Source organism: Pelophylax lessonae, assembly GCF_965119305.1.
Source record: "Pelophylax lessonae genome assembly, chromosome: 3".
NCBI lineage: Eukaryota > Metazoa > Chordata > Amphibia > Anura > Ranidae > Pelophylax > Pelophylax lessonae.
Window position 1 is genome coordinate 45,589,255 of NC_138770.1, and position 27,757 is coordinate 45,617,011.

The window sequence follows — 27,757 nt, forward strand, 5'->3', positions numbered from 1 at the left end:
GGTGATCTAGGGACATCCTGGGTCTGATCATTCTGGAGGTAAAATTATCTGGTGATGTCATGGGTTTCTTCCTTCTAGAGGGCGAATGGTTTTCTGGGGATGTCCCGGGTTTCTGCCTTCTAGAGGGCGAATGGTTTTCTGGGGATGTCCCGGGTTTCTGCCTTCTAGAGGGCGAATGGTTTTCTGGGGATGTCCCGGGTTTCTGCCTTCTAGAGGGCGAATGGTTTTCTGGGGATGTCCCGGGTTTCTGCCTTCTAGAGGGGGAATTGTTTTCTGGGGATGTCCCGGGTTTCTTCCTTCTAGAGGGGGAATGGTTTTCTGGGGATGTCCCGGGTTTCTTCCTTCTAGAGGGGGAATGGTTTTCTGGGGATGTCCCGGGTTTCTGACTTCTAGAGGGGGAATGGTTTTCTGGGGGTGTCCTGGGTTTCTTCTAGAAGGGGAATGGTGGTCTCGATGGCCTTGGTTTCATCTTTCTATAGGGGAAAATGGTGATCTAGAAATGTTCTTGGTTTCGGCCTTCTAGATGGTGTGGAGGGGATATGGGTCTAGAGATGTCCTTGGTTTCGATCTTCTAGAAGGGCGTGGGGGGGGGGGTTGGTGTTCTAGGGAGGTCCTTGGTAGTGGCCTTCTGGACAGGATGGGGGGGGGGGGGGGTGTGAAATTGTGGTCTAGAGAGGTCCTTGGTTTTGATCTTCTGGAAGGGGGTTGGTGGTCTAGGTAAGCCCTTGGTTATGGCATTCTGAACAGGAGGGGGGGAGTGAAATTGTGGTCTAGAGAGATCCTTGGCTTAGGCCTTCTAGGAGGGGGGATATGGATTTGTGGTCTAGAGATGTCCTTGGTTTCAGATCTTCTAGAAAGGGGGTGGGGGTTGTGAATGAAATGGTGGTCTAGGGATATTCTTGGTTTCGGCCTTGTAGAAGGATGGCGGGGGGGGGGGGGGGATTGTGTTCTAGAGAGGTCCTTGGTTTCGATCTTCTGGAAGGGCGTGGAGGGGGTTGGTGGTCTAGGGAAGTCCTTGGTTATGGCATTCTGGACAGGAGGGGGGGGGGGGTGTGAAATTGTGGTCTAGAGAGATCCTTGGTTTAGACCATCTAGGAGGGGGATATGGATTGGTGGTCTAGAGATGTCCTTGGTTTCAGGCCTTCTAGAAAGGGGGTGGGGTTGTGAATGAAATGGTGGTCTAGGGATATTCTTGGTTTCGGCCTTGTAGAAGGATGGCGGGGAGGTGTATTGGTGGTTTAGAGATGCTCTTGGCTTCAGCCTTTTAGAAAGGTGGGTGGGGGGCCCTCTAGAAGGGGGGGGGGGGGTGATGGTTGTCTAGAGATGTCCCTTTGCTTTTGCTCCTCTTTCTAGAGGGCGGAAATGGTGGTCTAGAGATGTCCTTGGTTTTGCTCTTCTGAAGAGGGGAGTGTCTTGATGTCTTCCTAGAAGGGGGATGGCTGTCTGGGAAGGTCTTCTGGTTTTCGGGATAAGGTTGTGCCATGGCCTAGTTGTCACAGTGTGAGTTCATTCTCTTGTCCTGTGGAACGTTCATAGTCATGCCCATGCTCTGCTTTTTTCACTTTACCCTGCTCAGGTGTTGGCGCAACATCTTGTTGGGGTTGAATGAACTGAAAAGGCTACATCTTTCCTTTTGAGGAACATGATAGGTCTGTTGATAAAGCTGCCCCGCACCCCATGTTCTTCAAGCTCTTCTCGTAGTACATCAGCAATACTTTTAATTTTCCATTTGCACAGTGTACCTCCTTTTTTATTTTTTGGCCTTTTTTTTTTCCAATTTTTATCATTTAGCGTCTATTCCCTATTCACACCTCCTCCCCATCCCCCTCAATCTATTGGTCTGTATCTGCTGCTGGCCTCTCTTATCCTGACACCTACATGTAGTTATTGTCATATTCTCCTCCTTTTCTTTCAGTGGTTTGAATCCTCTCGGATCCACGCCTCGGCGCTCATCGTGGGAGAGTGCTCAGACAGCCCCAGCCACTGGAGCTGCAGCCTGTCCCTGGACCAATGGCTGAAAGAGCAGGAGATCCCGGGTCTGCAAGGTAAGGCCAGAGCTGCCAATCATTACACTGGAATTGCCACACTCCCTGTGCACAAGGACCAAATGGGATGGGAAAATGGCAACTGCTTACTCTGTTTTAGCCACTTAGCCCCCGGAAGATTTTACCCCCTTCCTGACCAGGGCCTATTTTGCGATTCGGCACTGCGTGACTTTAGCAGACATTTGCGCGGTCGTGCGACGCTGTACCTAAACGAATTTGACGTCCTTTTTTTCCCACAAACAGAGCTTTCTTTTGGTGGTATTTGATCACCTGTGCGATTTTTGGATCATGCACTATAAACAAAAAAAGAGCGTCAATTTTGCAAAAATAACAATATTTTTCACATTTTTTTTTATATGAAATTCCCCAAAAAAAAATTTAAAAATAATTTTTTTTTAACATTTTAGGCCAATTTGTTTTCTGTTACATATGTTTGGTAAAAAAAAAAATCGCAAAAAGTGTATTTTGATTGGTTTGCGCAAAAGTTATTGCGTTTACAAACTACGGGAAAGTTTTTTGTCATTTTTGGTGTTTTTTTTTTTTTTTGAGTAATGGCGGCAATCTTTTTTTTTTTTTTTTTTTGCGGGACTGCGACATTGCGGCGGACAGATCGGACCCTTGACTGACATTTCTGACACTTTTGGGGGTGCCAGTGACATTACTACAGTAATACATATGCACTGTTACTTTAAAAATGACACTGGCAGTGAAGGGGTTAACTTTTTTTTGAGGGAGGGGTTAAGTGTGTCCCTAGGGGCGTGTTTCTAACTGTGATTGGCTGTGGCTTGAGCTGTAGGAACAGAGATCAAAGGTCCTACATAGCAGAACCGTATGATCTCCATTCTTACACAGGGGAGAATGACAGGCGGCTTTGTTTACATTAGCTGCCTGCCTTTCCCCAGGTGTAACGGACGATCGCGAGTGCCCGGCACACACGCGAGGGGGGGGGGTCCGTGAGCGCGCCCGCTCCCCAGAGCCTCACAGGCGAGCGACGTAGATCTACGTCGCTTTGCCTGTGAGGGGCTGACTGCCGACGTAAATAGTCGTTAGGCAGTCTGCAAGTGGTTAAGCATGGGTGAAGTTCATTACCAGATAACAGGAAAATCCCCAGCAGGGATCTCTGCTAGCAAGCCCGAGGGGAAACCATTGAATCTCCCCATGTACAGAACTGACACTTTTGTTATTAATGTAACTTTGTCAAACAAAAAGTTACGCAACCTGCATACCTACAGAACTGTTGCTTATCTTGGATGGTTGCTGTGTAGTCTGATCTTGCTTGCTGTCCTTGCCTTCCTATTGGCTTCAAAGTGGCCATTGGTAAGGTAAAGAGAACATGAAGGATTCTACAGCGGCTTTAGCAGACCATATCCCTGTTTCCATTATACAGCTCCACAATGTTCAGGCTGATGGGGTTCTCCATTGTCTTTAGCAGTTGTGTAAGGCTGCAACAGCCACAGGTCCTCTTCTAGCGTGTTTGCCAGTGTGCTGGATCGCTGTTGATTTTACCTTTCCTGTTTTTCTGCAGGTGTGGACACCCGGGCCCTCACCAAGAAGATCCGGGAGAAGGGAACCATGCTGGGCAAGCTTATCCCACAAGGCTCGAGCGAGGGCCACATCCCCTACGATGATCCCAGCAAGAGGAACCTGGTGCAGGAGGTGTCCGTGAAGGTGTGTGCCACATGGCCCATACTAGGGTGTCATGGCTGAGGTTGGGGCATATGGTAAAAAATGCTGATATTTGTTTATGCAAAGTAAAGCTGAGCACCAGGCAAACCTCTAAATTCACAGATGAAGCACAGAAATGGGTGACATTTTGTTGAAAGTTTGGCATTTCTGTCCATGCAGTTCATAGTCCTATGCGGATGGGTGGTGCTCTGGGCTGTGGTCGCCTTAGATGTTGTCTGTTTTGGGCATGACAATGACTGTGTGGCATTTAGTGGGGGTGACCTGGCACTACACTGGGGACACCCTGTACTGCCTATGGTCAGCTTGGATGGGGGAGAGCCAAGTCATCCTATCATTCTGGGTGTTGTGCCTGGCACCACACTGTGGAAGCAACTAAGTGGACAGGTGGTACTTTTGTGCACCTTGGATGTGAAAGCCCAGTCCTACAATTCTACAGTCCTTGCCATCGAAGTGAGGTGTGGGCCTGGCAGTTTACTGTGACATTTAATAGGTAGTCCTGCTAATAAACTGGAGGCACTTTGGATGGGAGAGCCTAGTCCCATGGTTTCTGCCATTGCAAGGAGGTGTTTTGGCCTGGCACCACACAGTTGTGGCATCTAGGGGGCCGTGGTGTTACACTGGGACCCCCTTTGATAATCTATGATCACCTTAGATGGGACAGCCGAGTTGTCCTACCATTGTGTGTTGAGCCTGGCACCACACTGTTGCATTGAAGGCAATGGGGGGGGGGGGGGTTAGTTGACCTTGGTTCTGCCCTTAGGGCACCTTGGATTGGAGAGCCCCTTTTTTATGTCCTCCTGCCATTGCTGTGAGGCGTTTTGAGCCTGGCACTACACTGTTTTTGCAGTGTGAGGGGAAAGAAAGGGTTTGCTTGGTACTGTCTTGGGGGGCACCTTAAGTTGAAGTGTCAAGTCCTGTTGTCTCTGAGGAGTTTGAGCTTGCCACCACACTGTTGTGGCATTAAGGGAAAGTGGTGCCACCACTAAACTGGTAACTTAACAAATGTTAAACCGTCGCCTATGGAGATTTGCAAGTACTGTAGTTTGTCGCGATTCCACCAGTGCGCAATTTTAAACCGTAACATGTTGGGTATCTGTTTACTCGGTGCGACATCATCTTTAACAATATACAAAAATTGGGCTAACTTTACTGTTTTTTTATTTAGTGAAGTGTATTTTTTTCCCCCCCAAAAAAATTGTATTGGGAAGACCGCTGCACAAATACCGCGTGACTTAAAATATTTCAACTACCGTGATTTTATTCTCCAGGGTATTTGTTAAAAAAGAAAAAAAAAAAGTATAATATATATATGTGTATGTATAATATGTTTGTAGGGTCTAAGTAATTTATCTAGTGAAAAATACTGATTTTTTTTAACGTGTAAACGTGTCAAAATCAGGCTTGGTATTTAAGTGGTTAAAAATGAGAAGAGCTTAAACTTTTAATGTGTGTGACCTTGCACCGTTTATCCTCACCTCCCTGCCTGTCTCCAGCACTGCACCCGGGGAATAGCAGGGAGGGGAGAGACCTTGGCACTGTGAGGAGCACCGATTGGGTGCTTGTCAGGTAGGGTGTCAGGCTCTCTGAACGCTTAGCAGAAGTGCATCTACTTAGTGAGGAAATGAGACACCGGCCCCAAGGAGGAAAGCAGCCAAATCAAGCTCCGGTGTCTGTGCTCCGTTAGAGGATAAGCTGACCTTTAAAAAAAAAAAATGGAATAACTTTTTTTATGCATGTGAAAAATGTGCAATTGCAATATTGTTATTAATAGTACTATTCTTCTTTTTTTTTTTTAAATTACACCCAAGCACATAACCCCCCCCCCCCCCCCCCACCATAAAAAGATAAATGAAAAGAAATTAAGGTCCCAATGCACATAGAAACGCATGGGTTTTTTCATCAACAAAATTGGGAATGGGTGCTGCCATTGTACAGCACTTGGGGCGGCGGCACACCTTTGGGTGGGAAAACCTAGTTCTTCAGTCTCTGCCATTGTAAGGAGGTGGGTGGTCCTGGCACTCTTCAGTTGTGACATTTTGGGTGCCATGGTATTACACAGAGAACGCTTCATATGTTCTGTGATCACTTAAGATGGGACAGTCCAGTCATCCTATCGTGTTCAGCCTGGCACTACGCAGTTGTGGCGTTGAGGGCGATTGGGTGGCACCTTGGATGGGAGAGCTCAGTCCTATGGCCTCTGCCATTGTAGAGAGGTGTTGGGCTTGACCCTACACTGTTATGGGAATGAGGTTGATGGGTGCCATTCTGGTAATGCCCTGGGGGGGGCACCATGGGGGGAAAAGCCCAGTGCTATGGTCTCTGCCATTGTAGAGAGGTGGTGGGGTTGACCCTATACTGTTGTGGGAATGAGGTTGATGGGTGCCATCCTGGTAATGCCCTGGGTGGGGGGGAGGACAATGAGTGGGAGAGCCCAGTGCTATGGTCTCTGCCATTGTAGAGAGGTGTTGGGCTTGACCCTATACTGTTGTTGGAATGAGGTTGATGGGTGCCGTCCTGGTAATGCCCTGGGGGCACCATGGGTGGGAAAGTCTAGTGCTATGGTCTCTGCCATTGTAGGGTGGTGTTGGGCTTGACCCTATACTGTTATGGGAATGAGGTTTATGGGTGCTGTCCTGGTAATGCCCTGGGGGCACCATGGCTGAGAAAACCTAGTGCTATGGTCTCTGCCATTGTAGAGAGGTGTTGGGCTTGACCCTATACTGTTGTGGGAATGAGGTTGATGAGTGCCATACTGGTAATGCCCTGGGGGCACCATGGGTGGGGAAGCCCAGTGCTATGGTTTCTGCTTTTGTAGGCAGGTGTTGGGCTTGACAAGACACTACACTGTTGTGGGAATGAGGTTGATGGGTGCCGTCCTGGTAATGCCCTGGGGGCATCATGGGTGGGGAAGCCCAGTGCTATGGTCTCTGCCATTGTAGGGAGGTGTTGGGCTTGACCCTATACTGTTGAGGGAATGAGGTTAATTGGTGTCTTCCTAGTAATACCCTGTGAGTACCATGGACGGGAAAGCCTAGTGTTATGGTTTCTGCTTTTGTAGGGTGGCTTGACAAACATTACACGTTTGTGGAAATTAGGTTGATGGGTGCCATCCTGGTAATGCCCTGGGTGGGGGGGGGGGGGGACAATGAGTGGGAGAGCCCAGTGCTATGGTCTCTGCCATTGTAGAGAGGTGTTGGGCTTGACCCTATACTGTTGTGGGAATGAGGTTGATGGGTGCCGTCCTGGTAATGCCCTGGGGGCACCATGGGTGGGAAAGCCCAGTGCTATGGTCTCTGCCATTGTAGGGAGGTGTTGGGCTTGACCCTATACTGTTGTGGAAATGAGGTTTATGGGTGCTGTCCTGGTAATGCCCTGGGGGCACCATGGCTGAGAAAACCTAGTGCTATGGTCTCTGCCATTGTAGAGAGGTGTTGGGCTTGACCCTATACTGTTGTGGGAATGAGGTTGATGAGTGCCATACTGGTAATGCCCTGGGGGCACCATGGGTGGGGAAGCCCAGTGCTATGGTTTCTGCTTTTGTAGGCAGGTGTTGGGCTTGACAAGACACTACACTGTTGTGGGAATGAGGTTGATGGGTGCCGTCCTGGTAATGCCCTGGGGGCATCATGGGTGGGGAAGCCCAGTGCTATGGTCTCTGCCATTGTAGGGAGGTGTTGGGCTTGACCCTATACTGTTGAGGGAATGAGGTTAATTGGTGTCTTCCTAGTAATACCCTGTGAGTACCATGGACGGGAAAGCCTAGTGTTATGGTTTCTGCTTTTGTAGGGTGGCTTGACAAACATTACACGTTTGTGGAAATTAGGTTGATGGGTGCCATCCTGGTAATGCCCTGGGTGGGGGGGGGGGGAGGACAATGAGTGGGAGAGCCCAGTGCTATGGTCTCTGCCATTGTAGAGAGGTGTTGGGCTTGACCCTATACTGTTGTGGGAATGAGGTTGATGGGTGCCGTCCTGGTAATGCCCTGGGGGCACCATGGGTGGGAAAGCCCAGTGCTATGGTCTCTGCCATTGTAGGGAGGTGTTGGGCTTGACCCTATACTGTTGTGGAAATGAGGTTGGTGGGTGCTGTCCTGGTAATGCCCTGGGGGCACCATGGGTGGGAAAGCCCAGTGCTATGGTCTCTGCCATTGTAGGGAGGTGTTGGGCTTGACCCTATACTGTTGTGGAAATGAGGTTGGTGGGTGCTGTCCTGGTAATGCCCTGGGGGCACCATGGGTGGGAAAGCCCAGTGCTATGGTCTCTGCCATTGTAGAGAGGTGTTGGGCTTGACCCTACACTGTTATGGGAATGAGGTTGGGGATGAGGTTGATGGGTGCCATACTGGTAATGCCCTGGGGGCACCATGGGTGGGAAAGCCCAATGCTATGGTCTCTGCCTTTGCAGGAAGGTATTTGGTCCTTGCAATAAACTTTTTTGGCAATTAAGGGAATGAGTGGTTTCTTGGTATGGCCCTTGGGGCACCTTTGATGGAAAAGCCCAGTCCTTTGGTTCTGGGCAGTGCAGTTTGTGGCATGAACAGGCTTGTACAGATTTAATGTGTGTGTGTGTGTTGGTGGTGGCGCCTCTTGTGGGGTCACCATGTTTGTCGTGGTGATCCATTCTAATCCCACTGTTCTCTATGACCCACCAGGAACCACGCGTGTTCAACCGTGGCGGTGATGTGAAGATCATGGTCCTGGACTGCGGCCTGAAATACAACCAGATTCGCTGCTTGTGCCAGAGAGGGGCGGAGGTGACTGTACTGCCCTGGGACTCTCCAATCAACAGTGCAGGTAAGGGGCAACGGCACCATGTGTGTACAGGAATCCCACCTCCATACAGCTGGCCTTGTGTGTGATTGATGGGGATTGTACTCTTAGATTTCCCACAACCGGTCTTTGATCTCTCTCCAGCCCAGGCAGGGGAAGAGGGGATCTGTGCCAAGGTCACTACGGACTCATTGCCAGCTCTCACCCTTCCTCTGCCAGCTCGATTACACGCCACGACAGGAAGTCCCTCTTTCCTCCTCCCGCGTTGTTTGACATGCGGTGACAGTATGTGAGTCAGTCTATACCGCCGCCGGCAGATTGCTGAGATGGCACACTGCCTTTCTAGGTCAGAGTCACAAACCTTATCAGTGGTGTGTTGGCACAAAGGGAACATTTTGTATGGAATTGTGAAACACAACACCGCCATACGAAATGCGGGAACAAATCTAAAAAAAAAAAATCTAAACAGAAAAAAAGCTGATTTTTTTTTTTTTTTTTTAAAACTTCTGTTCACATCGAATTAAAAAGTAACCGCTGCTGTAGGGGAACCCCCCCCCCCCCCCATGTGCCCATTTGTTACCTATTACACACAAAATACAGGTGTAACATACTGCAAAGGTGGGTGTCCCTTATTAAGCATTTGCCGACCGCCCGCCACAGATATACTGCGGCAGGCTGGCTCAGCTGCAGGTATGGCGGTTCACAGGAGCGCTCCTGGGGGCGCGTGCATGCCGCCGGAGGCGCACTCGTGCCCCCATTAGGCAGCAGGGAAGCCGAGATCGCTGCCCATGGAGAGAGAACGACGGTCTGCTGTTTTTAAACACAGCAGACCCTTGTTCTCTCTGGAATGAACACAGAGCGCTTGTGATCCTCCTATTTAGGATCACAGGTCTCTGTGTTCATTCAATAAGCCCCTCCCCCCCACAGTTAGAAAACACCCCCTAGGCTCACACTGAACCCTTTGATAGTTAACCCCTTGTTGTTTTGTCGTTAATTAGGAAGGGGCTAATTCTGGAGATGTTATGGAGGCAAGATTTAGCCAGTGATTGGATGTGGGCTGAAGGAGAGGTCAGAGTCCAGGATACAGTAATACACGGGCACAGTTTTGCTCCCCTCAATCTCCCGCTGATCTGTTCTCCATCAGTGTGATGGCAGGATAAGGGTTTTTAAGTTGAAGGTCATCCTGCTCAGTGCGTCTTACAGGAAAACCAGAATATAAGATGTCATCTTGTTTCCTGTTTGTCTATATTGTACAATTCAATGCAGAGAAGAGCTAGAATTAAACCAAAAAGGAAATGTTATACCGAGCCCAGAGAGATGCCAACCAAGATAACCACACATGACCTACTTGGGTAACCTAAAGCCATGCTTCTCAACTCCAGTCCTCGAGAACCCTCAACAGGTCGTGTTTTCAGAATTTCCCTCAGATGAAAGAGCTGTGGCAGTTACTAAGGCAGTGAAACTGATGCAGAATAATGAAAAGCCTGAAAACATGACCTGTTGGGGGTAATTGAGGACTGGAGTTGAGAAACATTGACCTGAAGTCAACACACTTGTTAGTTTTGGATGGATCAGGGAAGGGTTACAAACCGGTCTGGGGGAGATTTGACATTTCTGAAGGTTCTGATATTTTCCATAATAGTGGGGACACCTGTTTCAGTGGCAGCTAGATATTTTGCCCTCCCTTCCTGTTGTGTCCCCAGGGCAGGAAGTAGAGAAATTGCCTCCCCAGTGGGCACTGATGGCAAAGAAGAAAAAAAAGCCTCCATTTTGCTTTCCCTGGTTCCCCCTTCAACATCTGATTTCATTGGATACTGTATTTTAGGTGTCATCACTGGGTCTCTGTGTTTCTCCATGCATGGCAGGCAAGATCACTATTATTGGGGCTCGTTTTCTGTACATTTCAGTGCAGTGTGTGAGTGCCATTTCTCGTTTCCTTCACTTTGTACCGTTTTTTTGTTTTCTCTCAGACTTTGATGGACTCTTCCTCAGTAATGGTCCTGGAGATCCGCTCTTTTGTCAGGAGGCCGTCCAGAACGTCCAACGCTTCATGAACAAAGACCAACCAAAGCCAGTGTTTGGGATCTGTCTGGGGCACCAGATTCTGTCCCTGGTCATCGGGGCTAAGACCTACAAGATGAAGTGAGCACAGACTGTGGGGAGGGGTGGGGGTGGCATTGAATGTTCTCTAATGGTTGGCCCCCTTGAGTTTCCTCATTGGGACCTTCTTCATCACAATTTAACCTTTTTGATGCAAACATTTCTGGAAGGGTTAGATCCATTGTCCTGGGGGTTTTTTTTTCCCCCTCCCCTTTTGTTGCTTTCTGTGTCCTCATTGGGAGATTTACCTTCACTTCTTCCTGATTGCCTGACTCGGGGTCCCAATGGGGACACAAATGGAAATAAGAACTGGCCAAGGATCTTAACCTAAGTTTTAATTTTATGGTGCCACATTGACTAGCTTACTGAAGGCAAGGGACCCATTGGGGGGGGGGGGGGGGGGCTGGAGATCCATGTAGGTGAGGTGGTGATGATGGAGGAGGCACCTTACTGCTGTTTTTTTTAGGTTACTCCCATGCCTTGCTGTGGTATTGGCTCTTTGCAGGAAGGGACGTCAGTGGTGCCAGCTACATTTGCAAGGGTCTTGTTTGAATGCCTGTGGCACTATGGCAGGAGGGCAGATGATGCTCCTCAGAGGGAGGGCTAGTAATACAACCACCTGGTTTGTCTGCTCTATGGTTATTCTGGGTTTTGTAGAGTATGTCACCATAGCAGGAGGGAAAGTGATGTTCAGATGGAGGTCTGATTATAGGAGTACCTGGTTTGTCTGGTGTGACGAGACCCTTGCTCGCTCGCTTCCGCTCTCCCGACACTCCTCTGTTTCTAGTGAGTCAGCTTGCAGATCGCAACGTCTGATGGTTCGGTCAACCAAGGCTCCGGGATCCGAACTACAGCTGTGTGCTGTTCGGAATCCATTAGAACAAACACCAGGCAGGCTGTATGTAAGTTCAAGCAGGAAGACGATTTATTGGAAGTACACAACACACTTTTATACAGAATTTGGAACATCCTGCCCCCAACAACCGCTTTCCCATTGGTCAATTGCAAAGTACATGCCGTTCTCCTTCAGGTCCTCCTTAGCCATGCAGATGAGGACTTGAAAATGAGTCAGCAGGGATTGGTCAGATAGCTTGATTAGAAGGACTGTTATGTGTAATAAGACAGAAGCCCCCAGGGGACAATCAATGTACACAATAGCCAGACACAGACCAATGGTTCCATAACGAGCCCCCAATACACATGACTCTGAGTGTCAGTACATCCCTTAGCAGACAACAGGTGGGTTCATTAGCACACCTGACAATAGGTGAATGGAAAGCCACCTCAGACAAAAGCAACATTGTTGGACAGTCAGTCTCCTCATTGAACTTCCTGGAATGACCATATTAGGAGTTGTACTTCCTGGTCAGAGACCTCATGGCAAATGGGAACAAATCTCAATATTTCTACATGGAGACCTTGCTGACAAATATGAAGCAATCCAAACCATCACCAACCTGTCCTTAAATTCCAGTGACGGTGAACACCGTCACATCTGGTTATTAGTTATTCTGGATAATGTCAAGTGCAGGTATCCACATAGCAGGACGACAGGCTCCAAAAGGGGTCTGGTAATTCAAGACCTGGTTTGGTTATTCTGGGTAATGTAAGGTGCAGGAGGGCAGGCAGTGTTCCTCAGATTGGGGTCTGGTTATAGGAGGACCTGGTTGTTGTAGCTAACCTAGAGTGCTGATGTCACCATGGCAAGTAGGGCAGGCAATGTTCCTCAGATGGAGGTCTGGTTTGTCTTCTCCTTGGTTATCCTGGGCAGGAGAGGTGGTTCCTCAGATGGAGTACTTGGGTTGTCTGCTCTATAATTCTTCAAATTAACGTAGAGTGCAGGCTCAAATGGGGGTTTGGTAATTCAGGGACAGTTTGTCAGCTGTATGGTTATTCTGGGTAATGTAGAATGCAGGCATCATCAAGGCAGGCAATGTTCCTTGGGTTGTTCTGGTCTGGTTATGAGGACCTGATTTGTCTGATCTTTGGGTATGGTTGGTAATGTAGACTGTAGGTGGCACCTTGGTAGGAGGGTAGGCAATGTTCTTCAGATGGTGGTCTGTTTGAGCAAGGACGTGGTTTGTCTGCTCTATGGTTATTCTGGGCAATCGTAGAGTCCAGATGGCACCATTGCAGAAGGGTAGGCAATGTTCCTCAGATGGGTATCTGGTTATACGAGGACCTGGTTTGTCTGCTGCATACCTATTCTATTCTAACATGATGTGCTGATGCCACCGTGGCAAGGAGGGCAGGCAGTATTCCTCAGATGGCGGTCTGATTATAGAAGGATCTGGTTGGTCTGCTCCATGATTATTCTTGGTAATGTATGCAGGTGCTACTATGGCAGGAGGGCAGGTAATGTTCCTCAGATGGAAATCTAGTTATAGGTGGACCTGGTTTGTGTGCCCTTTGGTTATTTTGGGTAATATAGAGGTGCCTGTCACTTGTAAAAGATGCTGTTTTCAGTTCCTGGAGGTGGCATTGAGCCCTGATCCTATCCTTTATGCAGGTACGGAAACCGGGGCCACAACCAGCCGTGTATTCACGAAGGCTCCCAGAGATGCTATATCACTTCTCAGAATCATGGCTATGCCGTTGACCCCAAAACCTTACCAGAAGGCTGGTCACCGCTCTTCACCAATGCCAATGATGAGTCCAACGAGGGCATCGTTCATGACTCCAAACCATTCTTCAGGTGGGTGGAACTTTAATGCTTGCTGATGGAATGTTTGAAAGATCTTGCAATTTCCTGTGTAGTCATGTAACCTTTTTGAGCAAAGCGTTCGTTATGGGGGTCTCCTGATTTGCTCTTCCAGTGTGCAATTCCACCCTGAGCATCGTGCAGGCCCCATGGACCTAGTGTGTCTGTTTGACGTCTTCTTGGACACTGTGCGCGATATAAAGGCCGGGAAAGTGGGAGGAGTCACAGGTGAGTGCTCATCATGGCGGGATGAAGTGGACCACCAATGTAGCGGGTGGTGGGTTAATTGGCAGCAGATATAATTACATTAGTCCGTCTTCTGCTCTCTCCTCCAGTGAAGCAGCGGCTAAACGATCTCCTCATATACAAGGATTCTCCCAGCGCGTCGGAGTTGATTGCCTGCAGACCTCGTAAAGTGCTGATCCTGGGCTCCGGGGGGCTCTCTATCGGCCAGGCTGGGGAGTTTGACTACTCAGGATCCCAGGTAACCTTTCCTGAGCGAGAGACAGGCTGCCATTGCTACTTCTCATTAGCTCTTAGCTTCAATACGTTGTATGTGAATAAGGATGTTTGATATTCTAGATGGGCATTATGAGCACCCTATTGGACAGGGTACTAGCTAGGCAATAGATGTCCTTCAGAAGAGCATTGCCAATGGCAGCTTACATGTGTGTAAGGAAAAGTTTGCTGTAAATGGTCACTTCCAATGCCTGAGCACCTTCAGTTGGGATGATATCTGGTTGAGTAGACTTAGGGGCATCGTAAATTTGTATTTATTCTCCACAGAGCGGTTGATGGGGGATGAAAATGATATGGATGGGATGAGAGGTGTTGTCTATCAGAGGGAAAAGAGGTGAAGGATGACAGGTGGTGGGCACTTTGCATTTCACAAATGATTGAGCAAAATATTGTCTGAGTCTTAAATATAAGATTGGCATTTCTTGCTGCAATCTGGGGCCTCTTCTGTGGTTGCATATTAGACAACTACCTAATTTACCTCTGCCAGTGCCCTGGTTGTTGTGTGCATAGCCTTGTGGGATGGTGGGTACAGAGCTGTGTTTGCAGTCAGGTTGGTGGGGGTTGCAGGGCTGGGGTGCCCTGGCTGGCAGTTGCAGTGCCAGGGCGCACTGGGTGGGCGGTGCAGAGCCAGCTGAGTCGGTGAGTGCTCTGCTGGGGTAGCCTGGTTAGCAATAGCTGCAGAGCTGGGTGGGCACCATGAATGGCAGTAGTTGTAAAGCCAGTGGGACACCCTGGTTTGCATTGGTTGCACAGCAAGGGCGCACTGGTTGGTAGGTGCAGAGCAAGTTGGGTCGGTGAGTGCTGTGCCTGGGTTGCCCTGGTTGGCAATAGCTGCAGAACTGGGAGGGCACCATGGATTGCAGTAGTTGCAAGTTCAATGGGACACCCTGGTTGGTATTGGTTGCAGAGCTGGGGTGCCCTGGTTAGCAATAGCTGCAGAGCTGGGTGGGCACCATGAAGGGCAGTAGTTGTAAAGCCAGTGGGACACCCTGGTTTGCATTGGTTGCAGAGCAAGGGCACTCTGTTTGGTAGGTGCAGAGCCAGTTGGATCGGTGAGTGCTGTGCCTGGGTTACCCTGGTTGGCAATAGCTGCAGAGCTGGGCGGGCACCATGGATAGCAGTAGTTACAAATTTAGTGGGGACAGCCTGGTTGGTATTGGTTGCAGAGCTGGGGTGCCCTGGTTAGCAATAGCTGCAGAGCTGGGTGGGCACCATGAATGGCAGTAGTTGTAAAGCCAGTGGGACACCCGAGTTTGCATTGGTTGCAGAGCAAGGGCGCACTGGTTGGTAGGTCCAGAGCCAGTTGGGTCCGTTAGTGTTGTGCCTGGGTTGCCCTGGTTGGCAATAGCTGCAGAGATGGGCGGGCACCATGGGTAGCAGTAGTTGCATATTTCAGTGGGACACCCTGGTTGGTATTGGTTGCAGAGCTGGGGTGCCCTGGTTAGCAATAGCTGCAGAGCTGTACGGGCACCATGGATAGCAGTAGTTGGAAAGCCTGAGGGATACCCTAGTTGGTATTGGTTGCAGAGCTGGGGTGCCCTGGTTGGCAGTAGTTGCAGAGCCAGGGCGCACTGGTTGGTGTGTGCAGACACAGGTAGACCAGTGAGTAGAATTCTGGGACACCCTGGTTGACAATATTTGTAGAGCTGGGGACACCATAGAAGGCAATAATTGCAAAGTTAGCAGGGTACCTTGGTTGGCAGTGGTTGCAGAGCCAGGACAATTCTGTCTGCTAGTGATTGCAGAGCTTGGCTCCCCTGGTTGGCTATAGTTGAGTCAATGCGTGCTGGTTGGTGGGTGCAGAGCCAATTGGGTCTGAGTTCAGTGCTGGAGTGCCCTGGTTTGCAATAGCCAACCATGGATGACAGAAGTTGCAAAACCAGCGGGACACCCTAGTTGGCAGTTGCTGTAGTGCACTGTTTGGTGGGTGCCGTGGAGCGTGTGGGATACCCAATCTAGGTATGTTCGGCCTACACACTTGGACTGGTCTCTTGCGTCACAAACACAAGAGGAGCTGATGTCCCTGGTTGATGGTGTCTGCAGAGCTGGAATGCACTGATTGCAAAGGCGGCAGGGCACCCTGACTGGTGGCTGCAAGGCTAGGTGGGTTTGTGAGTGCAGTGCCTGGATGCCTTGGTTGGCAAGGATTTGCAGAGCTAGGACGCCCTGACTGGTGGCTGCAAGGCTAGGTGGGCTTGTGAGTGCGTTGCCTTGGTTGGCAGGGTTTGCATAGCTAGGGCGCCCTGACTGGTGGCTGCAAGGCTAGGTGGGTTTGTGAGTGCGGTGCCTTGGTTGGCAGGGTTTGCAGAGCTAGGGCGCCCTGACTGGTGGCTGCAAGGCTTTGTGAGTGCAGAGCTTGGGTGCCCTGGTTGGTGGTGGTTGCAGAGCTTGGGTGCCCTGGTTGGTGGTGGTTGCAGAGCTTGGGTGCCCTGGTTGGTGGTGGTTGCAGAGCTTGGGTGCCCTGGTTGGTGGTGGTTGCAGAGCTTGGGTGCCCTGGTTGGTGGTGGTTGCAGAGCTTGGGTGCCCTGGTTGGTGGTGGGTTGCAGAGCTTGGGTGCCCTAGTTGGTGGTGGGTTGCAGAGCTCGGGTGCCCTAGTTGGTGGTGGGTTGCAGAGCTCGGGTGCCCTAGTTGGTGGTGGGTTGCAGAGCTCGGGTGCCCTAGTTGGTGGTGGTTCCAGAGCTCGGGTGCCCTGGTTGGTGGTGGTTCCAGAGCTCGGGTGCCCTGGTTGGTGGTGGCTGCAGAGCTCGGGTGCCCTGGTTGGTGGTGGCTGCAGAGCTCGGGTGCCCTGGTTGGTGGTGGCTGCAGAGCTCGGGTGCCCTGGTTGGTGGTGGCTGCAGAGCTCGGGTGCCCTGGTTGGTGGTTGCAGGGCTCTGGTGCCCTGGTTGGTGGTGGTTGCAGAGCTCGGGTGCCCTCGTGTGGTGGTTTGGGATATTGAATAAATATTTCAGCACATCTTTTAGCCCTAAATCCGATTTTTTTTTTTTTTTTTTTTTTTTTTTTTTTTTAACCTTTTTTTTTATTTTTTATTTCTAAAATTGCTTGTGACCTGATATCCTCTTCTCTGTCCAGGCCATTAAAGCGCTGAAAGAGGAAAACATTCAAACAGTGCTAATTAACCCCAACATTGCCACGGTGCAGACCTCCAAGGGGCTTGCGGACAAGGTGTACTTTCTGCCAATCACAGCGGAGTATGTAACACAGGTGGGTGTAGTCCGAAACAAAGCTACTAGTGAGATGTTCCTGATGATCACCGCTAACCCTTCAACTTCCTTTACAGGTGATCAAGAACGAGAGGCCAGATGGTATTCTCCTGACATTTGGCGGTCAGACTGCTCTTAACTGCGGGGTGGAGCTGACGAAACGCGGGGTGCTGGAGAAGTACAATGTGCGTGTCCTGGGCACCCCTGTGAAGTCCATTGAGATGACGGAAGACCGGAAGATCTTCGTGGAGAAGATGGAGGAGATCGGGGAACACGTGGCACCAAGCGAGGCCGCCTTCTCGCTGGAGCAGGTAATGAAGCGCTCTGTGATTGGGGGATGTTCACTTCCCTATGGAGGCTCAGCATGACCTCCAATATCCTCAAGTTATTCTTACTTGGGTGATAGTAACTTGACTCTGACTAATGACCACTGTGATTTTTTTCTTTCCCTCCTCCTCCAATTAGGCTCAGGCTGCTGCGGACCGTCTGGGGTACCCGGTCTTGGTACGTTCAGCCTACGCACTTGGTGGACTGGGCTCTGGCTTTGCCAACACAAAAGAAGAGCTAACGTCCCTGGTGTGCCAGGCTTTCGCTCACACCACACAGGTCTTAGTGGACAAATCGCTGAAGGGATGGAAGGAGATTGAGTATGAGGTGGTAAGAGACGCCTACAACAACTGCATAACGGTAAGCAGATCTCTGTACATTGCCGAACTTGTTAGATGTGGAGCTTATGGATTGGTAGGTCTCAGAAGTAAGGCTCTGTTTCTCTCTCTGCCTTAGGTGTGTAACATGGAGAACGTGGACCCTCTGGGTATCCACACCGGCGAGTCCATAGTGGTGGCGCCCAGCCAGACACTGAATGACCACGAGTACAACATGCTACGCAACACTGCCATCAAGGTCATCCAGCACCTGGGCATTGTGGGAGAGTGCAACATCCAGTATGCCCTGAACCCGCACTCTGAGCAGGTAAAGAACTGGCATGTAATCCTAGAATAGACGCGCATGTAGAGGTGTTCTAGGCGGGCCAGGCTATGGGCGTTCTAGGCGGGCCCAGGCTATGGGCGTTCTAGGCGGGCCCAGGCTATGGGCGTTCTAGGCGGGCCCAGGCTATGGGCGTTCTAGGCGGGCCCAGGCTATGGGCGTTCTAGGCGGCCCAGGCGTTCTATAAGGTAGTGGAAGGACATGAGAATCTTGCACTGAAGCAGTTAGGCCAGGTTCTGTAGCCCCCATGTTGGTCCTTGTGCTGTACACGTTTAATCTTCCAGCCCCGTATTGTGATTGGGTACGTTGTAGCATCCTCTCTTGCAGAGTCAGATGGAGCCTCACTTTTAGCCTTGATGTGTTACCTGTTCATATTCTGTTCTTTGCAGTATTACATTATTGAGGTGAATGCGCGGCTCTCCCGCAGTTCCGCCCTGGCAAGCAAGGCCACCGGATACCCCCTGGCATATGTGGCAGCCAAACTGGCATTAGGAATTCCTCTTCCGGTTCTCAGGTATGTCCTCTGCTAGCTCTCAATCAGTCTTGAGGTATGAGTGTTGCTGTAAATCCACTGCATGACCATGGTATGCCTTTTTCCTAAGTCCTCAAGCTCATTTTTCCCTGCGTTGATTCAGTCACTGGCCCAGAGCAGGCCAGGCAAGCTTGCATTTTGCAGAAGGTCAGACCAGAGATCATCTTACTCTTGTTTCTTTCCACCATCCTTTTGTAGAAACTCTGTCACCAACTCCACCACAGCGAACTTTGAGCCCAGCTTGGATTACTGCGTAGTGAAGGTTCCCCGCTGGGATCTTAGCAAGTTCCTACGAGTCAGCACCAAGATCGGCAGTTCCATGAAGAGTGTTGGTGAGTACATGGGTTGGGGATTATCTTGTCTTGGCGTATTCTAGATCCCTCACTTCCTTTGTGCTTTTTGGCTGCACCCCTCGGAAACAAATCCACCAACAATGGCCACCATCGCTCAACCTCCTTTTTACAAATTTCTAGGTGACTGGATATCCTGTTGAGCCTCTGCCTTCCATCCTTCACTGACCTGGACTTCTGACCTCACTTGATGCGTTAGTGTCCTAGGTCTGTGGATGTATTGAAGCCAAAGGAGAACAGCCAGGCATTTTAGGAGGAGGTTCAGTAGTGTTGGCCTCCATATTTTTTCCATGGGAGATTTTTCATTGATCTATCATGGTCCATGCCTCTACCGTTCCAGGGGAAGTCATGTCGGTGGGGCGGAACTTCGAGGAAGCTTTCCAGAAGGCATTGCGCATGGTGGATGAGAACTGCGTGGGGTTTGACCACACGTTGAAAGCTGAGTCTGATGAGGTAAGCGCGGTCACCTGATTTGAGAGACTTCGATGTTGTTGGCAGCAGCAGGTTAAACACTGTCCTTGTCCTTCAGGAGCTAGAGACCCCCACGGACAAGCGGATATTTGTTCTGGCAGCAGCGCTGCGGGCCGGCTACACCATCGAGCGCCTGTACCAACTGACAAAGATCGACCGCTGGTTCCTTCACAAGATGAAGAACATCACCGACCATGTATCCACACTGGAGTCCTGCCAGGACTACACCGCCATGACCCGGGATGTCCTGCTCCGCGCCAAACAGTTGGGCTTCTCCGACAAGCAGGTGGCGATGGCTGTGCAGAGGTGAGAGCTGTGATACGATCTTCTGTCTATTTGCCATATTTGCCTCTCCTGTGTTCTGTGTCTCCTACCTCCCCTTCGTTCTCTGTATTAGGAGAGGTAATATACCCACATCTCTGGTGCCCCACGTCTCCTACTTCCCCTCCATTCCCTGTAATAGAGGTATTCTACTCTTCTCTGGTTTCTTGTGTGTCCTACCTCCCCTTCATTCTCTGTAATAGAAGAAGTATTATTTTCCCCTCCGGTTTCCTGTGTCTCCTATCTCCCCTCCATTCTCTGTTAGAAGAGATTATATTCCCCACTCTGGTGTCCTGGTGTCCTGTGTTTCCTACCTCCCCTCATTCCCTTAAATTGAAGAGGTACTATATTCCTCTCTCCGTATGTCCTGTGTCTCCTACCTCCCCTCCATTCTCTGTAATAGAAGAGGTATTCTACTTCCCTCTTCAGTGTCCAGTGTCTCCTACCTCCCCTCCATTCCCTGTAATAGAAGAGGTATTCTACTCCCCTCTTCAGTGTCCAGTGTCTCCTACCTCTCCTCCGTTCCCTGTAATAGAAGAGGTATTATACTCCCCTCTCTGTTTTCCTGTGTCTCCTACCTCCCCTGTAATAGAAGAGGTACTAATTCCCCTCCCTGGTGTCCCGTGTCTCCTAACTCCCCTCCATTCCCTGTAATAGAAGAGGTATTCTACTCCCCTCTTCGGTGTCCAGTGTCTCCTACCTCCATTCCCTGTAATAGAAGAGGTATTCTACTCCCCTCTTCGGTGTCCAGTGTCTCCTACCTCCATTCCCTGTAATAGAAGAGGTATTCTACTCCCCTCTTCGGTGTCCAGGGTCTCCTACCTCCCCTCCATTCCCTGTAATGGAAGAGGTATTCTACTCCCCTCTTCGGTGTCCAGTGTCTCCTACCTCTCCTCCGTTCCCTGTAATAGAAGAGGTATTATACTCCCCTCTCTGGTTTCTTCTGGTTTCCTGTCTCTCCTTCCTCCCCTGTAATCCCTGTAATAGAAGTACTAATTCCCCTTTCCGGTGTCGTATCTCCTACCTCTCCTCTGTTCTCTGTAATAGAAGAGGTATTCTACTCCCCTCTTCGGTGTCCAGTGTCTCCTACCTCCCCTCTCTGGCCTCCAGTGTCTCCTACCTCCCCTCTATTCTCTTTAATAAAGGGCGTACTATACTTTTTTTGGTTGTCCAGTGTCTCCTACCATCCCTTTTTGTTCCATGTAATTGAAGAGGTATTTTACTTCTTTCTACGGTGCTCTGCTTCTCCTACCTCCCCTTTAATCTCTATTAGAAGAGATATTCTACCCCCGTCTACTGTGTTCATGTCTCCTACCTTCCCTCGATTCTCTGTAATAGAAGAGGTTTATACTCCTCCTCTCTCCGGTTTCCCATGTCTCCCTACTTCCCCTCCGTATTCTGTAATAGAAGAGGTACTATACTTCCCTTTTCGGTGTCCAGTGTCTCCTACCATTCCTTTTGTTTTTTGTAATAGAGGGATTATACTCCCCTCTCCGGTGTTTGTCTTCTACTACCTCTATTCCATGTAAAAGAAGTGGTGGTATACTCGCGTCTCTGGTGTCCTGTGTCTCCTACCTCCCCTCCATTTCCTGTAATATAGAAGCGGTATTGTACTCCTCTCACTGGTTTCCAGTGTCTCCTACTTGTTCTCTGTAATAGAAGAGGTAATATACTCCCCTCTCAGGTGTCCCATGTTTTTCACTACCTCTTTTCTGTGTAATAGAAGAGGTGGTAGAGTCACCTCCGTGGTGTCCATATCACCTACCTCCTCCTGTTCCAATGCTGCATGTCTGTGTCCCCTGCTGTGCACTGTGGTTCCTTCCTCAGATCTTTGAATTACTGTGGGTGAAGTAGGGGGACAGAGGAAGAAGGAACCACATCTCTGATCAGGGGACACTGGCATCCAGAACTCCTGGAAGTGTTGAATGATGCCGCCACCTGGAGCAGAGGGATAATAGGAGACACGGAACACTGTAAGGGGGGATTGGAGGTCTTCTATTGCAGGGAACTTTCAACCCTATACATTTTTTTGCTAATATACTCTCGGTATGTAATGCATAGGATAGTTCTGATGTCAGTTTGGACTTTAGCATGGTTTGACCCCGGATATATTTCTCGCTCATTCACAGCACGGAGCTTGCCGTCCGTAAGCTGCGTCAGGAATGGCAGATCCTGCCGGTAGTGAAGCGGATCGACACGGTGGCCGCTGAGTGGCCGGCTCAGACCAATTACTTGTACCTGACCTACAACGGCACAGAGCACGACCTGACCTTCGAGGAGCCGCACGTCATGGTGATCGGCTCCGGCGTCTACCGCATCGGCAGCAGCGTGGAGTTCGACTGGTGTGCGGTGGGCTGTATACAGGAACTGCGCAAGGTGAGGTCTAGCTGTGGCAAGAAGCCGAGCCGCCTGGGGTCTGTATAATTTCTGGAATGCTCCTCTGGGGCGGGGCCTGTCAGGGTGGTCATTCTCTGTTATCTGCCCGATCTGCTTTGTAAAGCGCCACTTCTTCCAGACTGACGTCCACCCTTCAAGGCAGTTTAATAATTGCAGAACTCCTCCTCCTAAAGGGCAGCCACTGCTTGCGTCAGGACTAAGGAGTACTGAGGCTGGAAGCTATGTACAGCACCCTGCCGACCCCTCCCATGAACTATGATCTGCCTGAACTGTATAGATCTGGATTTCTCAACCAGGGTTCCTCCAGAGGTTGCTAGGGGTTCCTTGAGCAAGGAGCAGTTTATTTTGGCCTCTCAGATAAGTTCCCACTGACACCATTGATCTTTTTAGCTATCTGTAAGGGGGGGGGGGGGGTCTTATCAGTTATATTGTTGCTGTTTTTTTTTTTTTTTTTTTGGGATTCAATGTATTTTAATTTTTGTTATTGCAGATGGGCTTTAAAACGATCATGGTGAATTATAACCCAGAGACGGTCAGCACCGACTATGACATGTGCAACAGGCTCTACTTTGACGAGATATCCTTCGAGGTAAGTGTGGGGGGGCAGGTCCTTAACCACTTCAGGTCAGGAGGGTTTTCCCTCTCCCCTTCATGACCAGGCCATTTTTTGCGATCTGGCACTGCGTTATTTTAACTGACAATTGCGCGGTCGTGCAATGCTGGACCCTAATAAAATGTAGGTTTTTTTTTTTTTTTTTTTTTTTTTGTCCCCACCCACGAATAACTTTTTTTCTTTTGGTGGTATTCGATCCCCTCTGTTGTTGTTTTTGTGCTATAAACAAAAAAATGACAATTTTTGAAGAAAACATTTTTTTTTTTCAATCAAATTGCTTTATAAATTTAGGCCAAAATGTATTCTACATGTTTTTGGGGAAAATAAAAATTCCAGTAAGCGTATATTGATTGGGTTGTGCCAAAGTTGGTGTTTCCAAACTATGGGATACTTTTAAATATATATATATATATATAATAAATTTATATATATATATATATATATATAATAAATTTATATATATATATATATATATATATATATATATATATATATATATATATATATATATATATATATATATAAAATATATATTAAAATTTTTTAATATATATATATATATATATATATATATATATATATATATATATATATATATATATATATATTTTTATATATATATATATATATTTATTTATATATATATTCTTTGTTTTACTAGTAATGGCAGCGATCAGCGACTTATAGTGGGACTGCGATATTGCTGCAGACAATCGGGACCACTAACTGACATTGTTTGGGGACCAGTGACACTGATACATATACAATACAAAAATATGCGCGGTCACTGTAATAACACTGGCTGGAAAGGGGTTATCGGGGGCAATCAAAGGGTTAAATGTGTTCCCAGCGAGTGCTTGCCAACTGTGGGGGAGGTGCTTTGACTTGGGGAAGGTAATGATCCATGTTCCTGCTAAGCAGAAACACAGGATCAGTACATTTCCCCTCTTTCAGAACAGCGGTCTGCCTTGTTTACATAGGCAGTCACTGCTCTGCTTGTCTTCCGAACAATCGACCGGTCACCGAAGACCTTGTTTCCGCCGGGCGCGCTGATTTTGCTCCCACTGTGTCCAATCACAGCGGGATCCAGTCGCTGGTGGTGCACGCGCCCCAGACCTCGACGTGTCAGATCACGTACCAGGTACGTGATTTGGCACAGAGCTGCCACTGTATATGTGCACGGGGAGGTCCGGAAGCAGTTAAAGGGCACCTGTCGTCTAAGCCGGGGACACGGAGCCGTTATCATTTTATTAAGTAAAACCTAAATATAAGCAGCTGAGGTTACAAGCAAATCCTAAAGGCTGCTGTAAAAATAGGATCTTGCCTCCACACCCTCCTGCATTTCTTATACTTTAATGCATTGAGTGGTTTTGTCGACCAATGAGATGGCAGAACAAAGCTTAGTTGGGAAAGGTGGAAATTTGGACTCCATGTTTTCTTGAGGTCAGCGGGGACACTGAAGACAATCTGGTGCTTTTGGGGGTGAGGATGTGTAAATTAGGAGGTGCAGATGATGACTCTCTTGGCATGCGGGTGGCTCTTCTATTTACGAATGTCCTTTCTTCCAGGTTGTGATGGACATCTATGAGCTGGAAAACCCGGAGGGGATCATCTTATCCATGGGAGGCCAGCTACCCAACAATATAGCCATGTCCCTGCACCGACAACAGTGCCGTGTTCTGGGCACTTCACCTGACTCCATCGACTCTGCTGAAAACCGCTTTAAGTTCTCCCGCCTACTGGACACCATTGGGATCAGCCAACCACAGTGGAAAGAGCTGTCTGATATGAAGGTATGCCGGGGCTTCTCTGCCCTCTGGGATAAGGAGGTACACCGGGTGTTCTCTGCCCTCCTCTTGGGATAAGGGGGTATGCCGGGTCTGCTCTGCCCTCCTCTGGGGTAAGGGGGTACACTGGGTCTGCTCTGCCCTCCTCTGGGATAAGGGGGTACACTGGGTCTGCTCTGCCCTCTGGGATCAGGGGGTATGCCGGGTCTGCTCTGCCCTCTGGGATCATGCCGGGTCTGCTCTGCCCTCCTCTGGGATCAGGGGTTATGCTGGGGCTGCTCTGCCCTCTGGGATAAGGGGGTACACTGGGTCTGCTCTGGGATCGGGGGGTATGGCGGGTCTGCTCTGCCCTCCTCTGGGATCAGGGGGTGTGGCGGGTCTGCTCTGCCCTCCTCTGGGATCAGGGGGTGTGGCGGGTCTGCTCTGCCCTCCTCTGGGATCAGGGGGTGTGGCGGGTCTGCTCTGCCCTCCTCTGGGATCAGGGGTTATGCTGGGTATGCTCTGCCCTCCTCTGGGATCAGGGGGTACACTGGGTCTGCTCTGCCCTCCTCTGGGATCAGGGGGTACGCTGGGTCTGACTCTGTCCTCCTCTGGGATCAGGGGGTATGCCGGGTCTGCTCTGCCCTCCTCTGTCCTCTGGCATCAGGGGGTATGATGGGGCTGCTCTGCCCTCCTCTGGCATCAGGGGGTATGATGGGGCTGCTCTGCCCTCTGGGATCAGGGGGTATGCTGGGGCTGCTCGGCCCTTCTCTTTGGATCCGGGGGTATGCCGGTGCTTCTCGGCCCTTCTCTTTGGATCCGGATGTATGCCGGGGTCTGCTTGGCCCTCCTCTTGGGATCCGGGGGTATGCCGGGCCTGCTCGGCCCTCCTCTTGGGATCCGGGGGTATGCCGGGCCTGCTCGGCCCTCCTCTTGGGATCCGGGGGTATGCCGGGCCTGCTCGGCCCTCCTCTTGGGATCCGGGGGTATGCCGGGCCTGCTCGGCCCTCCTCTTGGGATCCGGGGGCACACTGGGTCTGGCTCAATCCCCCCTCACTCACCTTTCTTTCTGTCTCTCTAGTGCGCTCTGCAGTTCTGTAACTCGGTGGGGTTCCCCTGCGTGGTGCGCCCCTCCTACGTTCTTAGCGGGGCCGCCATGAACGTCGCCTATTGCGATGAAGATCTGGAGAAAGTTCTCAGCAATGCCGTGGCCGTGTCCAAAGAACATCCCGTGGTCATCTCCAAATTCATCCAGGAAGCCAAGGTCAGTCTGGTTTTTTTTTTTTCTTGGATTAAGAATGTGATCTGGTGAGTTATTGAACCCTCTGACCTCACCAGATGAAAACCAGAATACCAAGGGCAAGAAATAATCATGTATTGGGGCTCAGAATAATGTAACTGCTGTAAACTATTAAGTATTTGGATTATGTCACAAAAATGAAAAACAGTCTGACTTTATAGAGGAATTCTGGTAGAATGCTTGAACGCCTATCCGTACTATCCAGTTCTATCTTTTGTATTTTATTCTGCAGACCCCCTGATGAACAAGCTGGGTCATTTACATTGGCCTCTTTGAGATTTGATGAAGCCTTTGTATTTGTAGTGTTAATGCTGTGTACGTTGTGCTCCCCCTAGGAGATAGATGTGGATGCCGTGGCCTGTGATGGGGTGGTGGTTGCCATTGCCATCTGTGAGCATGTCGAGAATGCCGGAGTCCACTCTGGAGATGCCACGCTGGTCACCCCTCCTCAGGACATCACCCCCAAAACCCTGGAGAGGATCAAAGCCATCGTCCATGCAGTGGGACTGGAGCTCCAGGTGACCGGCCCCTTCAACCTGCAGCTCATCGCCAAGGTAAGAGTGCCGACTCGTCTCACTATTATGACCTCACTTACCATCTGCCTGGTCTGTCCGCTCATAAGCCCTCACGTGATCTGCTTATTAACCACTTCAATACCGGGCACTTTCACCCCCTTCCTGCCCAGGCCAATTTTCCCCTTTTAGCTCTGTTGCATTTTGAATGACAATTGCGCGGTCATGCAACACTGTACCTACACCAAATGTATGTCATTTTCCCCCCACAAATAGAGCTTTCTTTTGGTGGTATTTGATCACCTCTGGGTTTTTTCCTTTTTGTTAAACAAATAAAAAAGACCGAAAAGTTTGGAGAAAAAAAAAAATTTTTTTTGTTTGTTATACAATTTTGTAAATACGTTTTTTCCTGCACTGATGGGGAGGCACTGATGGGGTGGCACTGACGGGCGGCACTAATGGGCGCTGATAGGCGGCACTGATGGCAATGATGGGCACTGGTGGGTGACACTGATGGCAATGATGGGCACTGGCGGGCAGCACTGATGGGGAGGGCAATGGGGGGCTCCCTGAGCCCTGATTGCCATCCCTGGTGGCCATAGTGGGCATCCCTGGGGTCATGGGTGGGCATCCCTGGTGGTTCTAGTGGCACCCCCCCCTGAGGGTCTGCACTGGTAATCAATGATCTGATTACCAGTGCCGACCCCCACCTGTCAGGGGAGCCGCAGATCAGCGCTCCTTTACTCGTGCCTGTCAGGCACATACTGAGGAAAGCCGATCAACGGCTCTTCCTGTTTACTATGTGACCAGCCGTGATTGGACACGGCTGGTCACATGGTAAAGAGCCTACGTCAGATCGGAGATGCATGGAGTCAGACTGACACCTCGCATCACCGATCGCTGCTCTGCGTGCCCCCGGGGGGCGCACAGAGCGTATTGTCCTGCCGCCGTAATATGACGTCCGGTCAGGATAATACAACCACATTCCCGCCGTCATTCTGCTATAGGGCGGGCGGGATGTGGTTAAAGTGAACCTGTCGCCTCAAGAAGGAGCCCCAGCCTTATGTAGGTATTTAAAAATTCTTCTTTTTAATTTTACATCTGGCTAAAACACAAAAAAGATTCCACTTTGTGAAGTGGTCTCTCTGCAGCTCCCACCAGTCTTACACTTGAATGGTTTCCAGATCTGGGGGGATAGAAAAATTGATGAGCCACATGGAGAGGGAAAATAGATATCTGGGTTTAGGACTTGAATGTCTCCTAACACTTGGTCATGGTTTGCTTGGCGTGCTCTCGGCCTCTCATGATGCAGTGAGCCATTTATTGAATGCTAGGTTTGGATGGGGCGTCATGAGCTCGGGATTGTGCTAAGTTATGTAGTTGGGTTACTTGACCACATGAGACCATTCTCCAATTGTGGACTTCAGGTCGTTCACCCCTCACTTTTTTCAGCATTGCTTGGCTCCACGTGTAGCTAGTCTGGCCTACG

General features: G+C 49.8%; 1 protein-coding gene across 1 annotated transcript in view; it reads left to right on the top strand.

Annotated features, from left to right (window-relative positions):
• The window catches only part of CAD (carbamoyl-phosphate synthetase 2, aspartate transcarbamylase, and dihydroorotase), a 68,918-nt gene that overhangs the window by 14,449 nt on the left and 26,712 nt on the right, over positions 1-27,757 (top strand). Inside the window, exons 3-22 of the mRNA XM_082249389.1 lie at positions 1,916-2,045; positions 3,571-3,713; positions 8,382-8,523; positions 10,470-10,641; positions 13,109-13,294; positions 13,416-13,528; positions 13,636-13,784; positions 16,889-17,020; positions 17,097-17,330; positions 17,485-17,706; positions 17,803-17,991; positions 18,396-18,520; positions 18,737-18,870; positions 19,229-19,341; positions 19,418-19,665; positions 21,810-22,056; positions 22,568-22,666; positions 24,259-24,483; positions 25,538-25,720; positions 26,092-26,310. Coding sequence (XP_082105515.1) covers positions 1,916-2,045; positions 3,571-3,713; positions 8,382-8,523; positions 10,470-10,641; positions 13,109-13,294; positions 13,416-13,528; positions 13,636-13,784; positions 16,889-17,020; positions 17,097-17,330; positions 17,485-17,706; positions 17,803-17,991; positions 18,396-18,520; positions 18,737-18,870; positions 19,229-19,341; positions 19,418-19,665; positions 21,810-22,056; positions 22,568-22,666; positions 24,259-24,483; positions 25,538-25,720; positions 26,092-26,310 — 3,405 coding nt within the window. The remainder of the gene's footprint in view (positions 1-1,915; positions 2,046-3,570; positions 3,714-8,381; positions 8,524-10,469; positions 10,642-13,108; positions 13,295-13,415; positions 13,529-13,635; positions 13,785-16,888; positions 17,021-17,096; positions 17,331-17,484; positions 17,707-17,802; positions 17,992-18,395; positions 18,521-18,736; positions 18,871-19,228; positions 19,342-19,417; positions 19,666-21,809; positions 22,057-22,567; positions 22,667-24,258; positions 24,484-25,537; positions 25,721-26,091; positions 26,311-27,757) is intronic.